The 18,464-nt window shown below is 50.2% G+C and overlaps 7 protein-coding genes across 7 annotated transcripts; 3 read left to right on the top strand and 4 right to left on the bottom strand.

Annotated features, from left to right (window-relative positions):
• Positions 1 to 515: 515 nt before the first annotated feature.
• BDP81DRAFT_455548 (uncharacterized protein) lies at positions 516 to 1,177 on the bottom strand (the record flags this gene model as incomplete). The annotated part of the gene is made up of 3 exons (XM_060593072.1): positions 516 to 546; positions 624 to 750; positions 976 to 1,177. The coding sequence occupies 3 exons, from the start codon at positions 1,175 to 1,177 to the stop codon at positions 516 to 518; spliced, it is 360 nt and encodes a 119-aa protein (XP_060438139.1).
• Positions 1,178 to 3,201: 2,024 nt separating this feature from the next.
• Positions 3,202 to 3,857, top strand: BDP81DRAFT_441926 (ankyrin repeat-containing domain protein). Its single transcript, XM_060591639.1, has 2 exons — positions 3,202 to 3,488; positions 3,546 to 3,857. The coding sequence occupies exons 1-2, from the start codon at positions 3,235 to 3,237 to the stop codon at positions 3,826 to 3,828; spliced, it is 537 nt and encodes a 178-aa protein (XP_060438138.1). The 5' UTR covers positions 3,202 to 3,234; the 3' UTR covers positions 3,829 to 3,857.
• Positions 3,858 to 4,146: 289 nt separating this feature from the next.
• BDP81DRAFT_441924 (acyl-CoA N-acyltransferase) lies at positions 4,147 to 5,212 on the bottom strand. The gene has a single exon (XM_060591638.1). The coding sequence runs from the start codon at positions 5,109 to 5,111 to the stop codon at positions 4,410 to 4,412; it is 702 nt and encodes a 233-aa protein (XP_060438137.1). The 5' UTR covers positions 5,112 to 5,212; the 3' UTR covers positions 4,147 to 4,409.
• A 1,902-nt stretch (positions 5,213 to 7,114) lies between these two features.
• Positions 7,115 to 8,672, top strand: BDP81DRAFT_335119 (amidohydrolase; the record flags this gene model as incomplete). Its single annotated transcript, XM_060585825.1, has 2 exons — positions 7,115 to 7,526; positions 7,582 to 8,672. The coding sequence occupies 2 exons, from the start codon at positions 7,115 to 7,117 to the stop codon at positions 8,670 to 8,672; spliced, it is 1,503 nt and encodes a 500-aa protein (XP_060438136.1).
• A 499-nt stretch (positions 8,673 to 9,171) lies between these two features.
• Positions 9,172 to 10,040, top strand: BDP81DRAFT_441922 (cupin domain-containing protein). Its single transcript, XM_060591637.1, has one exon. It carries the CDS (start codon positions 9,406 to 9,408, stop codon positions 9,793 to 9,795), a length of 390 nt encoding a protein of 129 aa, XP_060438135.1. The 5' UTR covers positions 9,172 to 9,405; the 3' UTR covers positions 9,796 to 10,040.
• On the bottom strand, positions 9,957 to 13,674 carry BDP81DRAFT_400490 (peptidase S8/S53 domain-containing protein; the record flags this gene model as incomplete). Its single annotated transcript, XM_060588697.1, has 16 exons — positions 9,957 to 10,068; positions 10,134 to 10,393; positions 10,450 to 10,540; positions 10,592 to 10,667; positions 10,724 to 10,839; positions 10,895 to 11,330; positions 11,395 to 11,515; positions 11,571 to 12,050; positions 12,101 to 12,361; positions 12,415 to 12,471; positions 12,525 to 12,582; positions 12,645 to 12,684; positions 12,735 to 12,791; positions 12,846 to 12,909; positions 12,963 to 13,295; positions 13,525 to 13,674. The coding sequence occupies 16 exons, from the start codon at positions 13,672 to 13,674 to the stop codon at positions 9,957 to 9,959; spliced, it is 2,712 nt and encodes a 903-aa protein (XP_060438134.1).
• Positions 13,675 to 15,048: 1,374 nt separating this feature from the next.
• Positions 15,049 to 17,318, bottom strand: BDP81DRAFT_441919 (H+ symporter family protein). The gene is made up of 4 exons (XM_060591636.1): positions 17,031 to 17,318; positions 16,751 to 16,963; positions 16,265 to 16,420; positions 15,049 to 16,171 (listed from the first exon to the last, which is right to left on the bottom strand). The coding sequence occupies exons 1-4, from the start codon at positions 17,250 to 17,252 to the stop codon at positions 15,173 to 15,175; spliced, it is 1,590 nt and encodes a 529-aa protein (XP_060438133.1). The 5' UTR covers positions 17,253 to 17,318; the 3' UTR covers positions 15,049 to 15,172.
• Positions 17,319 to 18,464: the final 1,146 nt, after the last annotated feature.

Below are 18,464 nucleotides of genomic sequence, written 5' to 3'. Positions count from 1 at the left end.
ACGAACGTCGCCACAGCATTGTGAGAATAAATTGATGTCGGCATCACATCAGCCACCTGCAACACCTTCTTCTACGTGATGTCAGTTGATGGGAACACACAAACTACCACACAAGCAACGAAGCCGAGTGAGTGCCTTCGGGTAAAGCATCAATAATTATTCTGGTGTGTGCGCTGTATCCCATGAACTGCTAGATGGCATCACTATATCTGTCTCTAGAATTTCTCTGATTTTGCTCTATTTCCCTTATATCTAACTATAAATATTCTCGAAATAGGGCGAACTTAGAGAAAGACTGGAGACGGTTCTAGTGACGCTATTTAGCAATTGATGGGTTATGGACTTTATAAGCGTTGGCCTAGGTGTCGTGATCGAACCCGAAGCTATAGGTCTCTCCATGGTATTGCCACCTCTAGACGTTGAAACTGGTAGGCCTGATCGCAGAAGCACGCTTTTTAACAAAACTTCTGTTTGTATTCAGATTCATTCTAAAGTATACATGATTCCAAGTCCCATCATGTGTTTTCGAGGCCATTGATGCGCCGACTAAAGAGTTGTTAGAGAGAAGAAAAAAGAAGAAGAAATGGGGCTAGGTTCAGGGAAACCAGAACTTCTGAGCTCACCTTTGGCTTCTAGTTCGCTGTGCACTTGCCGGGAGCATAATACCCGCATCTCGTTGCGTAGTTGCCAATCTTATCAGGGATGTCGTAGTTCTTAGTCGAACTCCTAGCTCCTCAACAAATGCCGCACCTAAAGTTCGGGTTGGTTGCCGAGTTGGAGATATTCGACTCTGTCGGATTGGAAGCCGAATTCGACCGTGAGTAAGGGTAGAGCAGGGGCCACCTCGAGAGGGTACAATTACACCTCGACGGTCCACCCAACCTCCGGTTGGAATCTCCTTTCTACTCCTTACGCAGAATCAATCAATACAGAGATATTGATACTTCGTCACCCCCAGGACCCTACGGTTCGAACCAACTTCTCTGTGATAGGGATACCAACAACTCTTGTCTTCCATTGTACCGCCAATGTCGTTTTTGCAGTACCACTGTGCGTTAGAAGCAGGAATAGAAGCCATGAAGGGATCCGAGACAGTGGAGTCGTAGAAAAAGGCACAGTCTTTGGCTACGGAGCCGGCAACCATAGCGGCCAAAATTAAAGTACCCCAGTTTACCATGATGAAAACGCTAGTGATATCTTCATGTGTTGGTTATGAGGCAGGCGGCGCGGGGATAGTGAGGAAGAAAATAGATAGATCAGTGTCGCCAAAATCGAAAAAACACTTCGTGTTGGGCCATGCCACACTTTAATGTCCAGTCTTCAAGAGCCTGCCGTGTCAAGATGTTGTGGTTCCTGTACGCTGACTCGAGATCTTCGTTATCGTATCGACTTAGGGAGGATATGATCGTCTGCTCATTATATCTCATAGTGCAATCCCCAGAAAAGGAGAGCACTATAATCTAAAAAAGTTTGTGACTTAGTCATCACGAGTCAGGTGTAATCCACTCAGCAGACAAGGCCATATAAACGAGTATTCATAAACGAGTGTTCGATTGTATTGGGCTTGGGAAGGGACCTAAAGCCCCCACTGGCTCGGTCAGGCCGACTTTCAGCGGGACTAGCCAGAGAACAAAATGCTAGTTGTTGGGCCTAGAAAGCACAAAGAAGTTCATCTCCATCGGGGAAGCGAAGAAAATGACTTTTAGATAGAGGCAAAACCTTTCACGATGGTGTCGACGTGAAGATTTCGACCGTCAAGAGCGCAAAAGTGGCAACTAGCATAGCACATTACCTGCTAACTAGACTATGCGCCCAAATTTAGTGATTGAATTTCAAAACGTACCTAACTACCTCTTTACCAGAAGATTAATTGATTACTGAAATCTGGAAGTTTTCCCTTTGAAGAGACAATGTATCAACTTTGTAAATTGGACCAGGTGACAACATTGTTATTCACACTTCGTTGATATTGTCTATTGTCTGAGAAATTCAAGATCTAAGACCTTTCCCTCCTGGCCTAGAACCAAGACTGTTGCAACGACGCAAGTGAAAACACAACGGAGGACTGCAGAGTCCATCATGAAGATATTATTGGAAAGAACCAACATAAGACAGCTATTGCTTGCGGTGGGGTTGTGGAGAAGGAGGCTTTCTGACGGTGTTATTAGATTCTGATGGTCGATCTTCATTGACTGGAGTGAATTCTAGACTTTAGGGAGACGGAAAAGTTGATACTTATACCCTCCCACATGTTTCACTATCTTGAATTGAACGAATTTAATCGGAACTGATTTCAGAAGCACTTCTTTCGAACAGTCACAGCTTCAAGCTGCTCTTGGGCTGTTGGATCCGACCTGAGACTTCCAGGCCAATCTGCGTGACGACAAGAATCGAGCCTGAGAGCGTCCCGAGACCATCATCGTATCAGCGCATTGGGGCTGCCCTGAAATTCCCAAGAATGATGATGATGATGTAGCTCGATATGATCTACACAATTGTTATCATGACACTAGGGGCTATCGTCGGGGGTTGCGAATTGCGGGTCAAGACTTCAAATTCGCATAGTGCTATTTTAGTTGATCTTGTCCACAGAGTTTGAGCGATGGCCAATCGAGGGCCAATACATTTGCCACTCTTTTAATGGTGCCTCTGCATACCAATGCCTGTTGGGGGCGAGCGTTGGAAACTTACTTCTACTAGATTGCTTGGTGCTTTTGGGTGCAGGTTAGGTAGATATGCAATTGTGTGAATTCTCTTTTGGCCCTTTAAAGCTCCTCCAGGGGCGCAGAAGCGCAGAGGTTGTGTTGGTCTGGCAAGTGAGATGTAGTTGGCTGTATTGAGTTGGTTGCATCAACAATAGCAGTGGCCCTCGGACTGAATGGATCTGCAAACCTCAAGTATCTTTTCAAGCAGCCAATTCGAATGGAGAGATAGATTGCCCAGCTTCGGGGTCCAACGGATTCAGGAATTGCCAAACATTGCCCCCATTGTCTGAGCCGAGGCCAACGGGCCGGTGGCTTGTTTGGGGTACAAATACGTGGTTGGTGCCATCACTTTTTGTTTTCCAACATCAGGTTGGTACTATATTAACAACTACCCCCAACCCAACTTTCTATTTCCCCCACATACGACCTGTGGGCAATTCGCCGCCCAGAGACGGGAATGGCGGACACTTCCACACATAGCTTCGTTGAAGCATGCAGGAAAGGCGACTTATCACTAGTCCAAAGCATTATGCAGGATTACAATGAATTCGAGGCGCAGCAGAAACGTCATATGTATCCTGACACTTTGATGAAGCGCGCCGTTTACGAGGCAGCATGCGGAAATCACGCCTCTCTTGTCGCCTTATTACTCGACAACGGAGCTAGTGTCACCGATTCAGTTGTCATGGCGGTCTATAGAGGTCGCGACAAAACAATATTGAAGGAAATCCTCAAGAGAGGGTTTGAAATCAACACAGTTGAGCCTGGCGCGTCGTTGCTCACGTTTGTACCGACCATTGCACTAGTTTTCGAGGAACTGATTACTCATTTTCCGAACAGGCTATCTGTTGGACACATTGAGTGGATGGAGGTTCTGTTACATCACGGAGCAGACCCCAATGTCAAAGGTTCGAGAGGAAAGACAGCGCTTCACTCGGCTGTAATCCAGCCATCGCTGCGACCCTGTCAACTCCTGCTTGACCATAGCGCCAGACTGCCACGAGATATACTTAAGTCTGCTATAGGTTGCACGGGTGCAAGCATGGAAATGATTAAATTTCTGGTCGACAAGGGGGCTGACCTCAGCTATGTTCGCAATATCAAAACAGGCTACAAGATCTAGCAAGGAGCGCCTCTACATGTTGTTGCTCGTACTAATAGACTTGACATCGCTCAGCTTCTCTTGAGTGCGGGGGCAGACCCCAGCGTCAAGTACTGGGACGACACGCCAGCAGACACGGCGAAAGAATTTGATTACGTGGAAATGTATAACCTGCTTAAAATGGATGTAGCGCCTGATAGATCCACCTCTTGATAAAAGGCTGCTCTTTGGGTTGATAGACGCAGGCAACCATACCACGACGATGCCTGGAAATAGGAGTCGGAAATACAGTCACAGTGAGAACCTGTAAGCCCTAGGACTAGATTATAAAGAAGCTCGGTATCCCATCAACTGTTAGATGGCGTCACTACATCCGTCCTTAGTTTTTCTCCAACTCCTCTATTCGATTTCCAGAACATACTGGTTCCGCTAGGCCGTGCTGCTTTGATGACCATCCCACAGAAAATTCTCTTAACCAGCACTTAGAACGAGAGAAAATCTCGGCTTGAAACTCAAGGAGCTCAGCAGTCTCGAGGGAGGAGACCATTGCGAGCTACTCTCTTTCCAAGTGAAAAGCTTGAATACCTACAGATAAAGTGTGCCTATCCAGACCTAATGCCTCTCATAGCCTCCCATTCACTTTCTAGAATTCCGTAGCTTATCATGTCATGCCATTGTCGATTGAACCAATAAGACTCGCGGCTGCGGCCCTCTTCCACGAAACCAAGCTTCTTGTACAAGTGCTGCGCTCGCTCATTATAGGAGACAGTGCCAAGGTGAACCCGATGATAATTCCCATACCGGAAAGCCCAGTCTAGAGCCCAATTGATGACTTCGGCCCCGTAGCCACTTCCTTGGTACTGCGGTGCTATCGCGATACCGAGGCCAACCGAGCGATGATGGACCATTGCCGGAGGGATGCCACCCCAGCCGATTGCTAGGTATCCTATGGGCTTTGGCGCAGTTGTCTTCGCTTCGTCAACTTTCTCGTCGTCCCCGCCCACAGTATCCGCCGGTAGGCAGACCATGACAGCGAGGACAGATTTGGCCATTTGCTCCACCATCCACTCGCTGTGCTTGCTGGTCCTCGGCATCAGCGCCATCGGGTTGGAAAGGGCGACGGTGACTGGGTCATTCTCGATTTGGGTGTGCAGGAACTTCTTATCCTCGTCGTTATTTTCTACGGCTCGAAAAACAAGCCGTTCAGAGCGGTAGGCTCCTTCCAGACCATCGGTGACCATGATGGCTAGCAGTGTGGGTTCGTGGAGTCGTGACAAGGGTGACTGTGCGAAATACTTGGGCATGAACGAAATCACTCTGGGCACTCCTCAAGTCTTGATTGTTTGCGCAATTGAGCGACTAAACAGTTTTCGAAAGTTAGCTGGACATGTTTCCGACCAACGACATTACTTCCACAGGCTTGTATTATTAGAAGAAGATTTCTGTGCATCTAAAAAGAGTCCGAGTGGTCCTATCGCAGGCTACTAAGCTTACGTTCAAGCTGACGTCTTGCCCCGACAAAAGTCCCGTTTATTCATGGGGTGAGCGCTCATTGGCCATCACCCCACTCAGAAGTGCACTGCGATGTTTAAATATGACGCTAGGAGCTCATCTCGAGAGCTTCTCGCGCGCGCATGGTCTTGTGTTGTTCAAACTTGCACATATCTAACTAAGTTGATCAAGAATTCATGGAGTCCAGCTGCAGTGACAAAAGTAAGCAAACTTCTGTGCATCGAACATTGTCATGGAAGCATCCAGCAGAAAGATTGTACACAATTATGGAACTAACTACAAGTTGCTCTAGGGGTTGCCACTAATGAACAATCAGTGGTGCACTCTGCTAAGATTGTGTTGTAGAAAGAGGGCAAACTCACATATTATGAGACTGAGAGTTCGCAACTGAGTGATATGAGTTTCTAGTGCAAAGAAACTTGGCGCAATTGATACATGAGTCTTAATTGGAATTCTACCTTGAAAGCCATCATGTTTCCCGATCATTACCTGTACTTTCTGCGGTACTAAAATTGAGACCCCCTTCGAGATGTGAATCTTAAGTGCATTCATCAATTCGAACCAAGCGATCAGTGATTTTTTTTCATATCATATTAAATAATACTATTACTTTTCTATAACTATCGTTAAAGCTATTTATATTGACTTAATTTGGACAGGACAATTCGTCATCCAGTCACAGCGCGCCGGTTGCCAATGATCGAGGACTATGTGACGGACTCACTTCTTTCAAGGCTCACTAATACTCCTTAATTCATGAGGCATTTGTAGGGTTGTTAATAATTCAGGGCTTTCCAAAGGCAATCAAACCCTGTCAGGAGGAAGAGAACTGTAGTGACATGCAATGTGGCTGGCATGTCGAAAGTAAGACGTTGGCTGTGTGTTTTGTTTTAGAAGGTAGATGGCAATATCCAATGCTTAAGGCTAAGACATGCAGTTCAATCTTTCAGAATCTTTCCCGCATTGTCTCCTTGATACTTCGAATGCCGGACTTGATGCTTGCATGCTGCCCACTTTGTATTATCAAAGCTCAAGGACTTCATTTGAACACCGCTCGACTCATTGCACCCTGCGGCCGCTGTCCCTGGCATGCATCGATAGCATCCACAACCTAAAATAAATAAACGCATCTGTCACATCACGATTAAATACAGTAAGGTATCTAAGAACAAGTGACAACATGAAGTTACTTGTCAAGCAGTACTTTAGCATTGTGTGGCGTCTAGCACCGGTTTCGTTCGGACATTAGGCCTATCTCCACTCCATCCACTTCCGGCCTCCGAAATGTCCGGGACCGAATCATAGGTTTTTAATAAGAAGCCGGAATTCTCGTCGCCCTTCGCGTTTATGAATTTCAAGCAAGAGCGCGAAATTTAGTACTAAGCACGCGTATCTTACTCGTTCAGTTCGGTTTCTCGTCGTGGCGCGATAGAAGTGGACTTCTGATACCCCGTGCCTCCATAGCTACGGAGTACATGTGTCAAGTTGGGATGTTGACGCAGGGTGGAAGCTCTCAGAGGCCAACTGCAGTTAGGGGTAGAATGATGAATTACTGAAATCTGCTCCTCCCTCGACGTGTACTCCCTGCGCTGTATATATATCTGAGCTGCTCCTTTGTTGCTTGGACTCCTTACTACCTCTTACTAGCCCCTATCCGGGAGGGCTCTGACAACATGTAACTAATTCTCACATATAGCCGGTGGCATGAACAATAAAAGCCACAAGATTCCTCCAACATGACGATGTGGTAGCGACGTTTGATTCCCTGCATATCTCCTTGTCTAGAATAAAGGCTATGACTATGTCGATAACCAAAATTGTGTTGAAGAATGGCGTGCTCCTCATTCACGGAGAGGATGGCAAGGTGAAACCACAACGGTTGGACATTCTCATCAAAGGAGACACAATTTCGAAAATCAGCCAACACATCGAAACAACTGGCGATGGTGTCAAAGTCGTCGACTGTGAGGGCAAGATCGTGTCTCCCGGCTTCATTAGCACACACCATCACGTCTGGCAAACCGCGCTCAAAGGTCGTCACGTCGACCACACGCTGCTCGAGTACCTACCGCGAGGAAACTTCATCGGCTCATTATTCTCTGCCGAAGACGCATTCTGGGGTGAACTTGGTGGTGCACTTGAAGCAATTGATGGCGGCACCACGACCATTGTGGACCACTCCAGTCTGAATGTCGGCCCAGACTTCCGTGAGCCCCTCGCCCGATTATACAGTCCTGGCAATATGCTAACATTGCGAACCAGCCCCGACAATGATTCAAGCCCTCGTGGCCTCTGGGCTTCGCGCAGTCTACTGCTACTGCGTTCCCAGAACAACCAGCTGGAGCCCCTTCTCTACAGCAGATGACTATACGTCTTCACATGTTCTCGAAAATTGGAAATCGCTAGCCATCAAAGGTCCATACGGAGATGGCCGAGTTCAGCTTGGTTTTGCGGTGGACAATATGTATCAGTCGCCCGACCACATGAAGCACCTCTACTCGGAGCTTCGCGCTGCAAATGCCAAGGTCATTACATCCCACGGAGCCGCCGGTCTAGCCTTTGGCAATGGACCTTCTGTCCTCCAAGTCCTTAACAACCACAACCTGCTAGGCTCAGATATCCTCATCTCTCACGCAAACTTCCCAAAGGATGGCGACGCAGAGCTTGTCAAAAAGCACGATGTCTACATCTCTGCCACGCCTAACACAGAGCTTCAGATGGGCTGGCCGCCGGTCGCCCTTCAGCCTGACTTTGAAGCACACTCTAGCCTCGGAGTTGACTGCCACAGCTGTGGCAGCAGCTTTATGCCCAGCCAGATGCGGCTCGGCTTGCAGTATGCCCGTATCGAACGACAAGAGAATCTTCGAAGGCAGGGCAAGTGGAGCCGCCATGTCGGACCTTCGGCAGAGCAAGTCTTCAACCTCGCTACAATTGGCGGTGCAAAGGCGATTGGCATGGCGGGCGAGGTTGGCCAGATCCGCGTCGGTGCAAATGCAGACCTAGTGGTGTTTAGCACTGACAGTCCCTCCATGCTTCCAGCTGCTGAAGAGGACCCCATTGCGGCAGTGGTTCTGCATTCGAGTGAGAGAGACGTGGAGACGGTCATTGTTGGTGGCGTGATTAGGAAGGAAAACAGCAAGTTGCTACCTGTGACAGTCACTGGTGAAGTTGAGGGCGCCAGTGACCTCGGTCTTCACGGAAAAAGCATCGCATGGAAGGACGTTGCCAAGAATTTGGTTGAGAGTCGAAAGAGATTAAATAAGAAGGCAGAAGGTATTGACATGAAGGCGGTGGAAGAGACGATCATGGACAATTTCTACATGAACCGGAAGGATATGCTTGAGCAGTCATGAGTACATGTAGTTGAACATCCGCAACCACTCGGTTAAGCAGAGGTCGAGGGCTGCCTCGTCAAATTTTACTCTAATCTTTGTATTTTCTCAGGAAAATTGAAACGCTGACTGCATGTAAAAGCTAACAGCATGGCTGACGGTGTTAGTTAATTCAGCGAGCTTTGAGCAAACCCCCGATCATGGTGGGCGCATACTTATCGGGTAGAGGTATTCAAGACAAACTTAGCCATGGACGCAACTCGCCCGCTCGAACTTGGTTGTGAATTAGGTCCATACCCGGATGTTCGGCTCATGAATCAGCCATGACTTGAATCGTGGAGCAGTAAATCGAGACGGAGATAGTTACAACCACACGGAGTTATCACTCAAGATGCGGGGAGCTGTCAGCCAACCCCACTTCGGCCGATCTCCGCCGCGTCTGAGGGCGCCCGTGCCTCAGCCGATTGCAGTTGATGCCGAGTTATCTCGGTTCAGGTATGTGCTAGCGACTGATGGACGCGGATAAGGCCGTTCGTTTTATCGTGTTCTCGGTGCAGCTCACATTGAGTTCTGCTGTTAAGATCAGATCAAAGACCTCGCATGATGTCCTCCCGGTTCCACTTGCCATGAAATGCCAACATAGCGGAGACTTAATGGCGTGATTATAACTACCGCACCCGCTGCCCGTTTGAAGCACAAACCTCCCCTCAAACAACAACCTAGATCAACGACATCTCACCAAGCAATCACCAACATGCCAGAATCCAAAGTCATTCCGGCCTCGGCTACACCAGTAGCAAAGCCAACCGCTACTTTTACCGGTGATGTCTATATGGAACTCATCAACCGAGACGAGAGCGCCGTCATTGCCAACGTCACCTTTACCCCATGCGCTCGGACACACTGGCACACGCACGTCGGCGGGCAGATGATTAGAGTGCTGGCTGGAAGCGGTTGGGTCTGCGACAAGGGCGGCGAGGCTAAGCGAATCAACGCTGGAGACACAGTTTGGGCTCCCCCGGGCACGACTCACTGGCACGGCGCCGACGATGGAAGCATTATGACGCACTTTGTCGTCGGCATCGGGGAAACGAAGTGGCATGAAGCCGTCACGGATGAGGATTACAAGAAGCGATCGGAGTAGGGTTGACAAGTGTGGGTTTTGAAAGGCATGATCTTGGGAGCTATCTAAGGATCTTCTGACACCTGAAAGTCCAGGGCGATAGTGATATCTAAAATACACAGATAGAACCATGCCTCACCAGTATTCTAGTTGTTCAACACAACTCATCTGCTATGCTTCTCCTATCCTCGCCTCTCGTACTTTCCGGTGACCTGGATCTGCGGTGTCTGGAAAACATCCCAGTTATCAGCAGCTGCAGGGTTTCCGAAAGGCTTCAACGTGGCAAATCGCATGCTATTTGAGATTATTGTCAGCTACCTTAGTTCTCGGCACGTATACGAAGATTGACCATCACTTACGTGTAGTTTCCGAGTTCAATCTGGCTTCCGTTGCCAAGCTTCCCGAACCACCAAAACTCGTGGTACGATGCCTGGGTCTGAGCATTACGGTACAAGTCGACCTCGGGGTAGGTCCAGGTGTCATCTGGGTCGTAGAGAGTAGGGTCAAAGTACGACACACTGCCGGCTACAACGTGGCTCGTGGCTGGGCCAATGTAGCCGCTTTGGCCGGGAACGGGCGGATATTCCCATTGCCTATCAGTCCAACCAGCTTCGTAAATCTTGATGTAGGTCAGCTCATATTCTCACGCTCCTGCGAAGTTGCAATAAGACTTACATCCCATCGGACCTCCTTGCTGCCCCAAATGAGCTTTGAGTAGATGATGGGGAAATCGGCGACAGATGGATCGAGATTAAAGGAGTAGACGCTGCCCAAAGTTAGCCTGTAGTTGCCCCATGGCCAGAGTGTATAAACTTACTAGTCTCTCTGGGTGGTGAATGGGTACGAGGGACGGTAGATCGGGCTAATTTCGGCCTTCAGGTTCGCACCGAGGCCTGCATGGGAGTTAGTCAGGTAGATATTAATGTGGAACATAACAGCGCAATCTCACCTAGGTAGGGCACGGAAAGTTGCTCTCCATTATTGCCCGAGACAATGACCTTTCCGCTGTAGATGGGTAGAGCAGAAGAGTTCCAGCCAAGACCGTTGGGATTAGGAAAGTTGACACTTTGCGTGTTAGGTCACTGCAACATGGGATGTGCTTTTGCAATATGCATCTTACCTGACAGTTTTGCTCTCGCCCGGCTTCAGGGTGAAGTCTCTCGGCAAAGACACCTCGACAGGCAGGCTTGTGGGCGTCAACTCCGTGAAGCTCTTGAGTCTCTTCTCACCACCCCACGGTGCGACGAATGGGTACCAGCCAAGAATCTCCACCCCAGCAGCAGCTTCGTAAGAAAGTTTGTAGCTAACATCCTTAGCACCATTATTCGTAACAGTCACATCGTGGTAACGACTGAAATAATGGGTGTCATTGAGAGCTATCTTCTCAAAGGCAATGTCAGTGGTGTAGTTGACGATCTTGAAGGCATTGATGAGACCGTTGCCGACTTGGGCAACTGATGCGGAGAAGCCGTAGTCGGTCGCGGTTCCATCAGACCAGGGAAGAGAGGTTCCGCTGGCGATGATTCTTTGGTGTAGGGTCTTGGCAAAGCCCTTGCCTGGAACGAGAAAGTATCAGCTACAGCCTCAGGCTCCACAGTCATGCTAAATAAAAGGACATACCATGGACGGATCGGCCGCCGTGGGCACTGATGAAGAGGGCAGCAACACCTGCTACGTACGGTGTTGCCATTGAGGTACCGGAGAGCAGAGCATAGGTATCATCAAGGTAGGAGCTAAAGATCTATAAACATGTTAGGATTTTCTAGAAATGAGATGAGCAAAGTGATAAGACTGACTTGACCACCAGGAGCAGCAATATCGGGCTTGATATCCAGGTCGTTGGAAGCACCCCAAGAAGTGAAAGTGTTAGGTCTGCCACCTGCGGGGTATTCCAGACCAACAACCTGCTCAGGGTTGAGAGAAAAGTCCGCGGTGACATTGCCGCCGGCTTGGACCGTCTCAATGATGGCCTTACCAGCTGCGGCGGTGATGAGAGCAATCAGACCAACATCATCATCAGTTCCGGGAGTGATGATAGGGTTTTCATTGTTGTAGAACAAGATGTACTCAGCACCAAGGGCAACAAGGTTGGCCTGCTTAGTCGCAAAAGTGCAGGTGCCTCTTCTCACCAAGGGAATGACGCCCTTGAGGCTTCGTGTACCATTGGGATAAGGCTCGCAGCCGTCCGCGGGGTCGGTGATGTCGAAGTTCAGAGGAACGACTGGCCAGTCAACAATGTCGGATGAGAAGTAGTAAGTTGAAGGCAAGTATCCAGCCTGTTTGATGTTAGAGGCTATGGCATACGATTCGTGGTCGAACGTCATACCTTGACAGTCTCGGTATTGCCGTCGAGAATTGATGTCAACTCAAAAGGTGAAGCAGGATACTTCTCGGTCTCCACAGAGGCGACGGCGAGAACATTTCTGCCAGAGGAACCACTGCTTCCGAAGAAGGCACCGGCAGCACCCGAGTTACCATTAGCGATGGTAACTACGACTCCCTCGTCGACCAAGCGAGAAGCGATCTCAGCCCACGCGTTCGTAGACCAGCCGCCTGGACCGCCGATACTGGCAGTGATGATGTCGACCTGTCTTGGTGTCAGTGCTTGCTGCTATCTCTCGAGGTCTGAAAGATGCATACGCCGTCGGAGTAGGCCCTGAGGAAAGCCTCGATGAGCGTAGCATCGTCCGTAGTATCCTGCCGCAAGTCAGAAATGAGAAAGCCTCCGATGGTTCGGAAGCCGAGTTTACCAGTTGAGCAAAGACCTTGTATGAGTAGAGCGTCGCCTCAGGAGCAACTCCGCTCCACCTGTAGGAAAGAAGCGTTAATTTCCTGTGCAGGTAGTGCAAAAAGCTTATTGATGGCCTTACCAATCGTTCTTTCCAGCAATGATTCCTGCCACGTGAGTTCCTGTACGGTGGTCAGATCTTGCTCATGTGCCAGGTGTCATGTCTACTTACCATGTCCAAGCTGGTCCAATGGATCATTATCTGGGGTCTTATCTTCATAGGGCCAGACTACGCGTGTTCGTTAGAATCTCAATGAATGCGCAGGTTACTTTCAAGACTTACTGCCGTTGCCGACAAGATCATAACCGCCAGCAACCTTGAAACCCGGACCGAAGCCACCTCCCAGCTGTAAGACGTTCAGCACCCAGACAACTCACTCAATGTTAGATAGTTGCTTACGGCTGGGTGCAGGTACCAAGTTCCAGAGTCAACAACTCCAACCTTGACTCCCTTCCCAAAAATGCCCTTGTCATGGAGCTTACTCACACCGGTGGTGTTGTGTGGGCTGTAGTCACCAGCGGCAGCCTCCTCAATCGACTCAAGCCCCTCAACAGGAGACAAGCTGACACGGGTGTTCTGCCAGACGCGAACGACACCGGCTAGGTTCTGCAGGCTATCAATGTTATGGGTGTCGGTCTCAATGCTGGCGCCGGAGAATATGTCGCTCTCGAAGTTCTTGACGACCTTGATATCGGCTTCGAGGGCGACGTCGCGACGAGCTTTAGCAGATCCCTATTGGTAAATATTAGATCAGGCCTATTGTAATAGTGGGTGAAGAGGGTGTCACGAAAGAGGTATAGCAGTGGATATCTCAGGGGTAGACAGGGGCATGGGCATACAAAAGGGGCTCCCTCGAGGGCTTCCCTTTTCCCCTTTTCCATAGTTGATTAGACCACAGTTGAGATCCCGATTTCCATGAGCTACTCTATATGCTGATTCGTGACAGAGGGCATGTTCATACCGAGGCATACTCGATGATGTAGCTTTTGGCAATAGGGACAGTAGCGTTGTTGGTCTCATCTGCGGCCTCTGGAGCTTGACGAGTAGCGAAAGACTGTGCGCTCCCCAGAACGGGAAGCGCGAGGAGACTGGCAATGCTCAGCAGATGCATCATGAGGATTCACCCAAGATAGTGCGCCGCTTGAAGCTCTGCCTCGAGAACAGTAATAAACATACCGGTGGGATGAAGCTTTTATAATCACGACTTCTTTACGACTTTGGTGACATTCCCTTTACTTCTACCGAAACCCGGCTGCTACTCATTGTTGCAGCGTTACATTGCCGATACGGTCATGGGCGTAGAGATTCCTGGCGATATCGCCATTGTTGTTGGAATGAGCTTCCTTCTTGGGATGGCTAATATGCCGGGGTCGCACGCGGTATCGGACGATGGTGCAGCACTTACATTGACAATCATACCGTCTTTTTTCAAACTTCGCGATAATCACCGACCTTCTATTTAGGTGAAGTTCTCATGATAGTCGAAGAGATACAAAGTCATCGCCTCGAGTACGTAGCATCTCGTATTCGAAGTTGACTATGAACATGCCATCCCCGGCGCATTTTACGAATGTTGATCATGAACCTCCATCGCGGTGAACAGCAAACAAAAGAGATTTGCTGTAAGAATTGAGGGGTAAACTCGTTCTGTAGTGCTCAATGCTACCCAAGAGACGTTGCCAAGACGCTACCCCTGGAAGGACAAGGTGCAGTTAATGGCAAATTGCAAGACCAAATCTCGCATTTTTCGTGTTGCGCTCTCCTCGATAACGGGCAACTGCGTGACTCGGAAAACACGCTGATATTGGCCCGGTCGGCGGTCGGTCACTGATTGCGCGAGATGGCACCATTCCTAGTCCAGAGTACGATTAGGCTTATGACATGTACTTCGTAGTGCAGCTGGGGGTTAAATGAACTGCAGAAGCCCATCGTGACCGGATTACAGGGTGAACAGGACGCGAAAGGGCTGAATGAGCCCTGCCTTTGATAAGTATCCGTTGTCAGGCGCCTGCGAGCTGCAGGTTCCTGCATATCCTTTTATTAATCACCTCGTGTTCGACGTGCACATACGACCCAACCCTTTAAATGCTATCTTGGCTGAAGGGACTGGATCTGATGCAGCGGCAGAGTTCTCATCCGGAAAAGGAGCGATCGCTTCGCAATCGGCTAAACGGCTTCAACAAGTCTTGGCCTTTCCGAGAGACAGAATACCAGTGAGGTGATCTTCAATACGATGGATTCATGTACAGCATCCAATGCGGATAAGCACAAATGTCATCAAGGCGAATTTGGCGAAAAGTCCGGAAAAGGGTCCACTTTGCCGGGATTGGGCCCGGGAGAGCCCCCGGGCGGGAGATTCACGCGACACCCGCAGCTGGAGCAAATCTGAACGAGCCGGTCCGATTGCGTCAAACTCAATGTTTTTCTTAGACAGTTGACGAAACCAGCCTGTTCCCTAGCCCCAAAACTTTACTTTCGATGAGTCCGAATAAGGAGTCTAGTTTCATTGACACAAGCTTGTCAATGGGCTTCAATTGCTCAGTGAGATTGGCATTTTGATTACGTCTCAGCTACAAAATTACGGCATGACCGCTTGCTTTAGCTTTAGCTTATTCCTGGTGCGTAGCAAACTTCTCCTGATGTCCCAGCTCCTCATCACTATGCGCAAGGTGACCGGCTCGGCCCTCGCGGTTATGAAGCTCATCCTCCATCATCTCATCCCCAGCAACTTCTCTCATATCCGAATCATCAGCTACATCAAAGCTGCGCCGCAGGTGCTCAGGACCGATAAAGGTCAACAACAACACATAGGCAAACACGCATCCCATGAAGATGCAAATAACCTTGCCATAGTCGTAACGCTTCGTCGTGCCCTTTGGCGTGAGGGGGAAGTTCTCGCCGAGGCGAGACTCAATGGTGGAACTGGCCGATGAGACGAGGTTACCCAGCTGATACGACGTGCCGACCACAAACGTGCGGAATGCACCGGGGCTGAGTTCCATGAGGTGAATAGGAATCACACCCCAGGCGCCCTGCACGCAGAACTGCTCGAAGAAGGCGGCGGCCATGACTGCTTCGGTCGTGACGAAAGTGTAGGGGTACAGCAAGGCACCTCCCACGACACAGCAGACCATAATACTGAAGCGTCGACCAAAGATCTGACTGCAGTAGCCGACAGTAGTGCCGCCAAGCATAGCACCCAGATTCGCGACGACCTGCGTGACGGTCACCATGTCGGCATTGAAGTTGAACTGGGTTGTCAGCATGGTGGGATAGAGATCTTGACTGCCGTGCGACATAAAGTTGAATCCGGCCATGAGGAGGACCAGGTATGTCAGTATCATCCAGTGTCTGCGCAGAGCCACTTTACCCTCCTTCAAAAAGGTGGAGGTGACGCTCGTGTGCCCGGCTTCCTCGGCGCGTCGACCGGCCGCCTCGCGAATACGCTTGTGCTCGATGAAGGTATCGGTCTCGGGCAGCATCAGACGGAACGCGATGAAGAGGACTGGCGGACCGGCTCCGAACCAGAAGAGAGGGCGCCAGCCGTGCGGGGTCGTGTTGACCAGCCCTCGGGAAAAGGCCGCAGCCAATAGGTATCCAAAGGCGTACTGATCGGCAAAGCGGAAGGTTAGTCTCGTGATGCGACCAACTGGGGGATTCGGGCCAACGTTGGTGGTTTGGTTTCAGGAATTGAGACTTACACCTTGCTGTAAGGCGCCGGACATCATTCCGCGGGTCTCTGAGGGGAGGTCTTCGAGGGCGGTGGCTGCTGCGTTGCCGTACAGACCGCCCATGGCGACTCCGAAGAGGGCGCGACATGCCAGGAACTGCTCGTAGGTTTGGCAGAAGCCAGTACCCTGCGGAAATCGGCTTGTTAGCTTGCAACAAAAAAGAAAACAAAGCAGACAACAAAGATGGCGCAGAACAAAGGGCAATTGCTGATGTCACCACTGCCACGCATGGCACTAACATACAGGTGACCGAACAAGATCAACCAAGAGAGAGGAGTTTGGGGGGAAGAACGGGTTTGTGGAGGGGGGCAGGGATTCCCCAATGGCGCAGCCAAGACGGGAGAGGGGAGAGGGGAAAGCTTGTCTGGCGCCGGCCAGGCTCGGCACATAATTGCCGGTTGAAGCCAATCAACGTAGCGCAGTTAGAGAGAAGAGATGACGAGTAATTTTGCTTACTAGCTCAAGGACGATGAACAGGAGGTTGTTCACGATGAAGGGCCACTTCCTGCCGTAGCGATCTGCTGCGATACCAAAGATGATGGAGCCAACGGATCGGAACATGAGCACCAGGGTAATTCCCCAGGTGATGTCGGTCTTGGACTTGTCAAAAGTTTCGGAGAGTTCGGTGATGGTGAGGGAGACGGTGAAGAAGTCGAAAGCGTCCCAGGTCTATTGAGAATCGTAAGCAGAGGTACGATGTGGAAATAAGGCTGGCAAAGATATGATGGAGGCATACCCAGGCAGCGAAGGCGACAGCGAAGAAGGCCCATTGCCTTCCGTTGATCATCTTGACGAGCCTCAGAGGGTTCGGTGCGCTTAGCATAGGCGGCTTGAGGGTGGTGAAGCGTGTTCCCAGATAGCGGCCGACGGACATGCCGTGCCACGGCTCCTGGTCCCCATGGTGTTCGATATGGGGGCTCTCAGGTTCGACGTGTGTTTTGTCGTGCGGACTGTCCATGATGGGCTGTTTGGTGCAGTCGCGAAAGCAGGCTGAACAGTTGCAGATCAAGACCACTACAAACAGCGAGAGTTCGTACGGCAGCGCAGTCTTATACGAACTGCGAGACCTGTCGACGGCGTAACCCCGTGAGCACTAATTCAGGAGCGGTGTTATCCATGAGTCAAAAGAACCTAGAAGAAGTTAGGGCCGACGAGGGTTGACACCAGTCCGGGGAGGGTGGATGCCGTTCTCCATGTTGGGGGACACAGGAATGGTTGGAGGGTTCGTTGGCCAGCATATGGGGATAGCACGGTGTTTAGACTTGGGAGCACACAGCTAAGGTCAGAAAAGCCCGCTAATCAAGCAGTCAGAAAGTACCCGTATGCTCGCTCGCGGACAATGTTCTGCAAGACTCTGACCAACAACGTTTCTTCTTACCCTGAAACCAGCAGATATATCTGACAAAAGGCAATCTAGAGCTCATGAATACGCCGAAGTGTCGCCGCATAATTCACTTCCTGAGTGACAGCTATCCCAACCGAGCGTCGTCACACCCAAATGAGACGAACCCTGGGCAACGAATCGATGGGATATCAGAGACTGTGCGTTTCATTGTGACCGTGACATCACATCAAAAAGGCCAAGACTGTAATGGCAAGCGTGCAGCACACCCTTGGGGGGCCAACAAACCCACACACCCCTCTCTGCTGCCGCTGCTAGCCATACAGAACACAAATGATTTCCTCAGAGACCCTCTAGACTAACAGAGACTAGATCCGCCCCCATGGGCAAACCCCAACCGCCATTGGCTTGGAAAGAGCTTATCTTCTCTTAGCAACGGCTCCAACCTCCACTCGCTCAGAGACCGGACGGTCGCTAACAATGCACACAATGGCGGTCGCCAGTTATGCTGGCGCCAGCCAGCCCGTGAGCACCACCACGATTAACGATTGCCCGCTCGTATCTGGAAATTGGAAGAATACCTACAAGACTGACATCGTTCCGTGGCTAGTCACAAAGCTAAGGGTTAATGTCATGCTTCTCGAAGCACTCGGAATTTCCCCGCGCGGTCGGCGCCGAGATCGGCAGAGAGATGCCGGGGTATTACAGTGGGACAAGCTGCCGGATAGTGGGATTTCGGTGTTCCTTCCATCCTATCCAAACTCGTCGCACCCCGACCACCTTAAGATCTTTGCGTGATTCAATACCTGCGTGCTGTTTTCTTTTGAT

This window comes from Colletotrichum phormii (genome assembly GCF_030913505.1).
Source record: "Colletotrichum phormii strain CBS 102054 chromosome Unknown BDP81scaffold_38, whole genome shotgun sequence".
Taxonomy (NCBI): domain Eukaryota; kingdom Fungi; phylum Ascomycota; class Sordariomycetes; order Glomerellales; family Glomerellaceae; genus Colletotrichum; species Colletotrichum phormii.
Note: the sequence above shows the minus strand (reverse complement) of the source record. Positions and strands in the feature narration are given on the sequence as shown.

Excerpts from the sequence above, each read along its gene's own strand:
- BDP81DRAFT_441926 (XM_060591639.1), top strand. The coding sequence starts at position 3,235 with ATGCAGGATTACAATGAATTCGAGGCGCAGCAGAAACGTCATATGTAT. Across the intron at positions 3,489-3,545 it reads CCTGGCGCGTCGTTGCTCAC|GCTATCTGTTGGACACATTG; the intron begins GTTTGTACCGAC and ends TTTTCCGAACAG.
- BDP81DRAFT_441919 (XM_060591636.1), bottom strand. The coding sequence starts at position 17,252 with ATGGACAGTCCGCACGACAAAACACACGTCGAACCTGAGAGCCCCCAT. Across the intron at positions 16,421-16,750 it reads TGTTCATCGTCCTTGAGCTA|GGTACTGGCTTCTGCCAAAC; the intron begins GTAAGCAAAATT and ends CGATTTCCGCAG. Across the intron at positions 16,172-16,264 it reads CCGGCGCCTTACAGCAAGGT|TACGCCTTTGGATACCTATT; the intron begins GTAAGTCTCAAT and ends TTTGCCGATCAG.
- BDP81DRAFT_441924 (XM_060591638.1), bottom strand. The coding sequence starts at position 5,111 with ATGCCCAAGTATTTCGCACAGTCACCCTTGTCACGACTCCACGAACCC.
- BDP81DRAFT_441922 (XM_060591637.1), top strand. The coding sequence starts at position 9,406 with ATGCCAGAATCCAAAGTCATTCCGGCCTCGGCTACACCAGTAGCAAAG.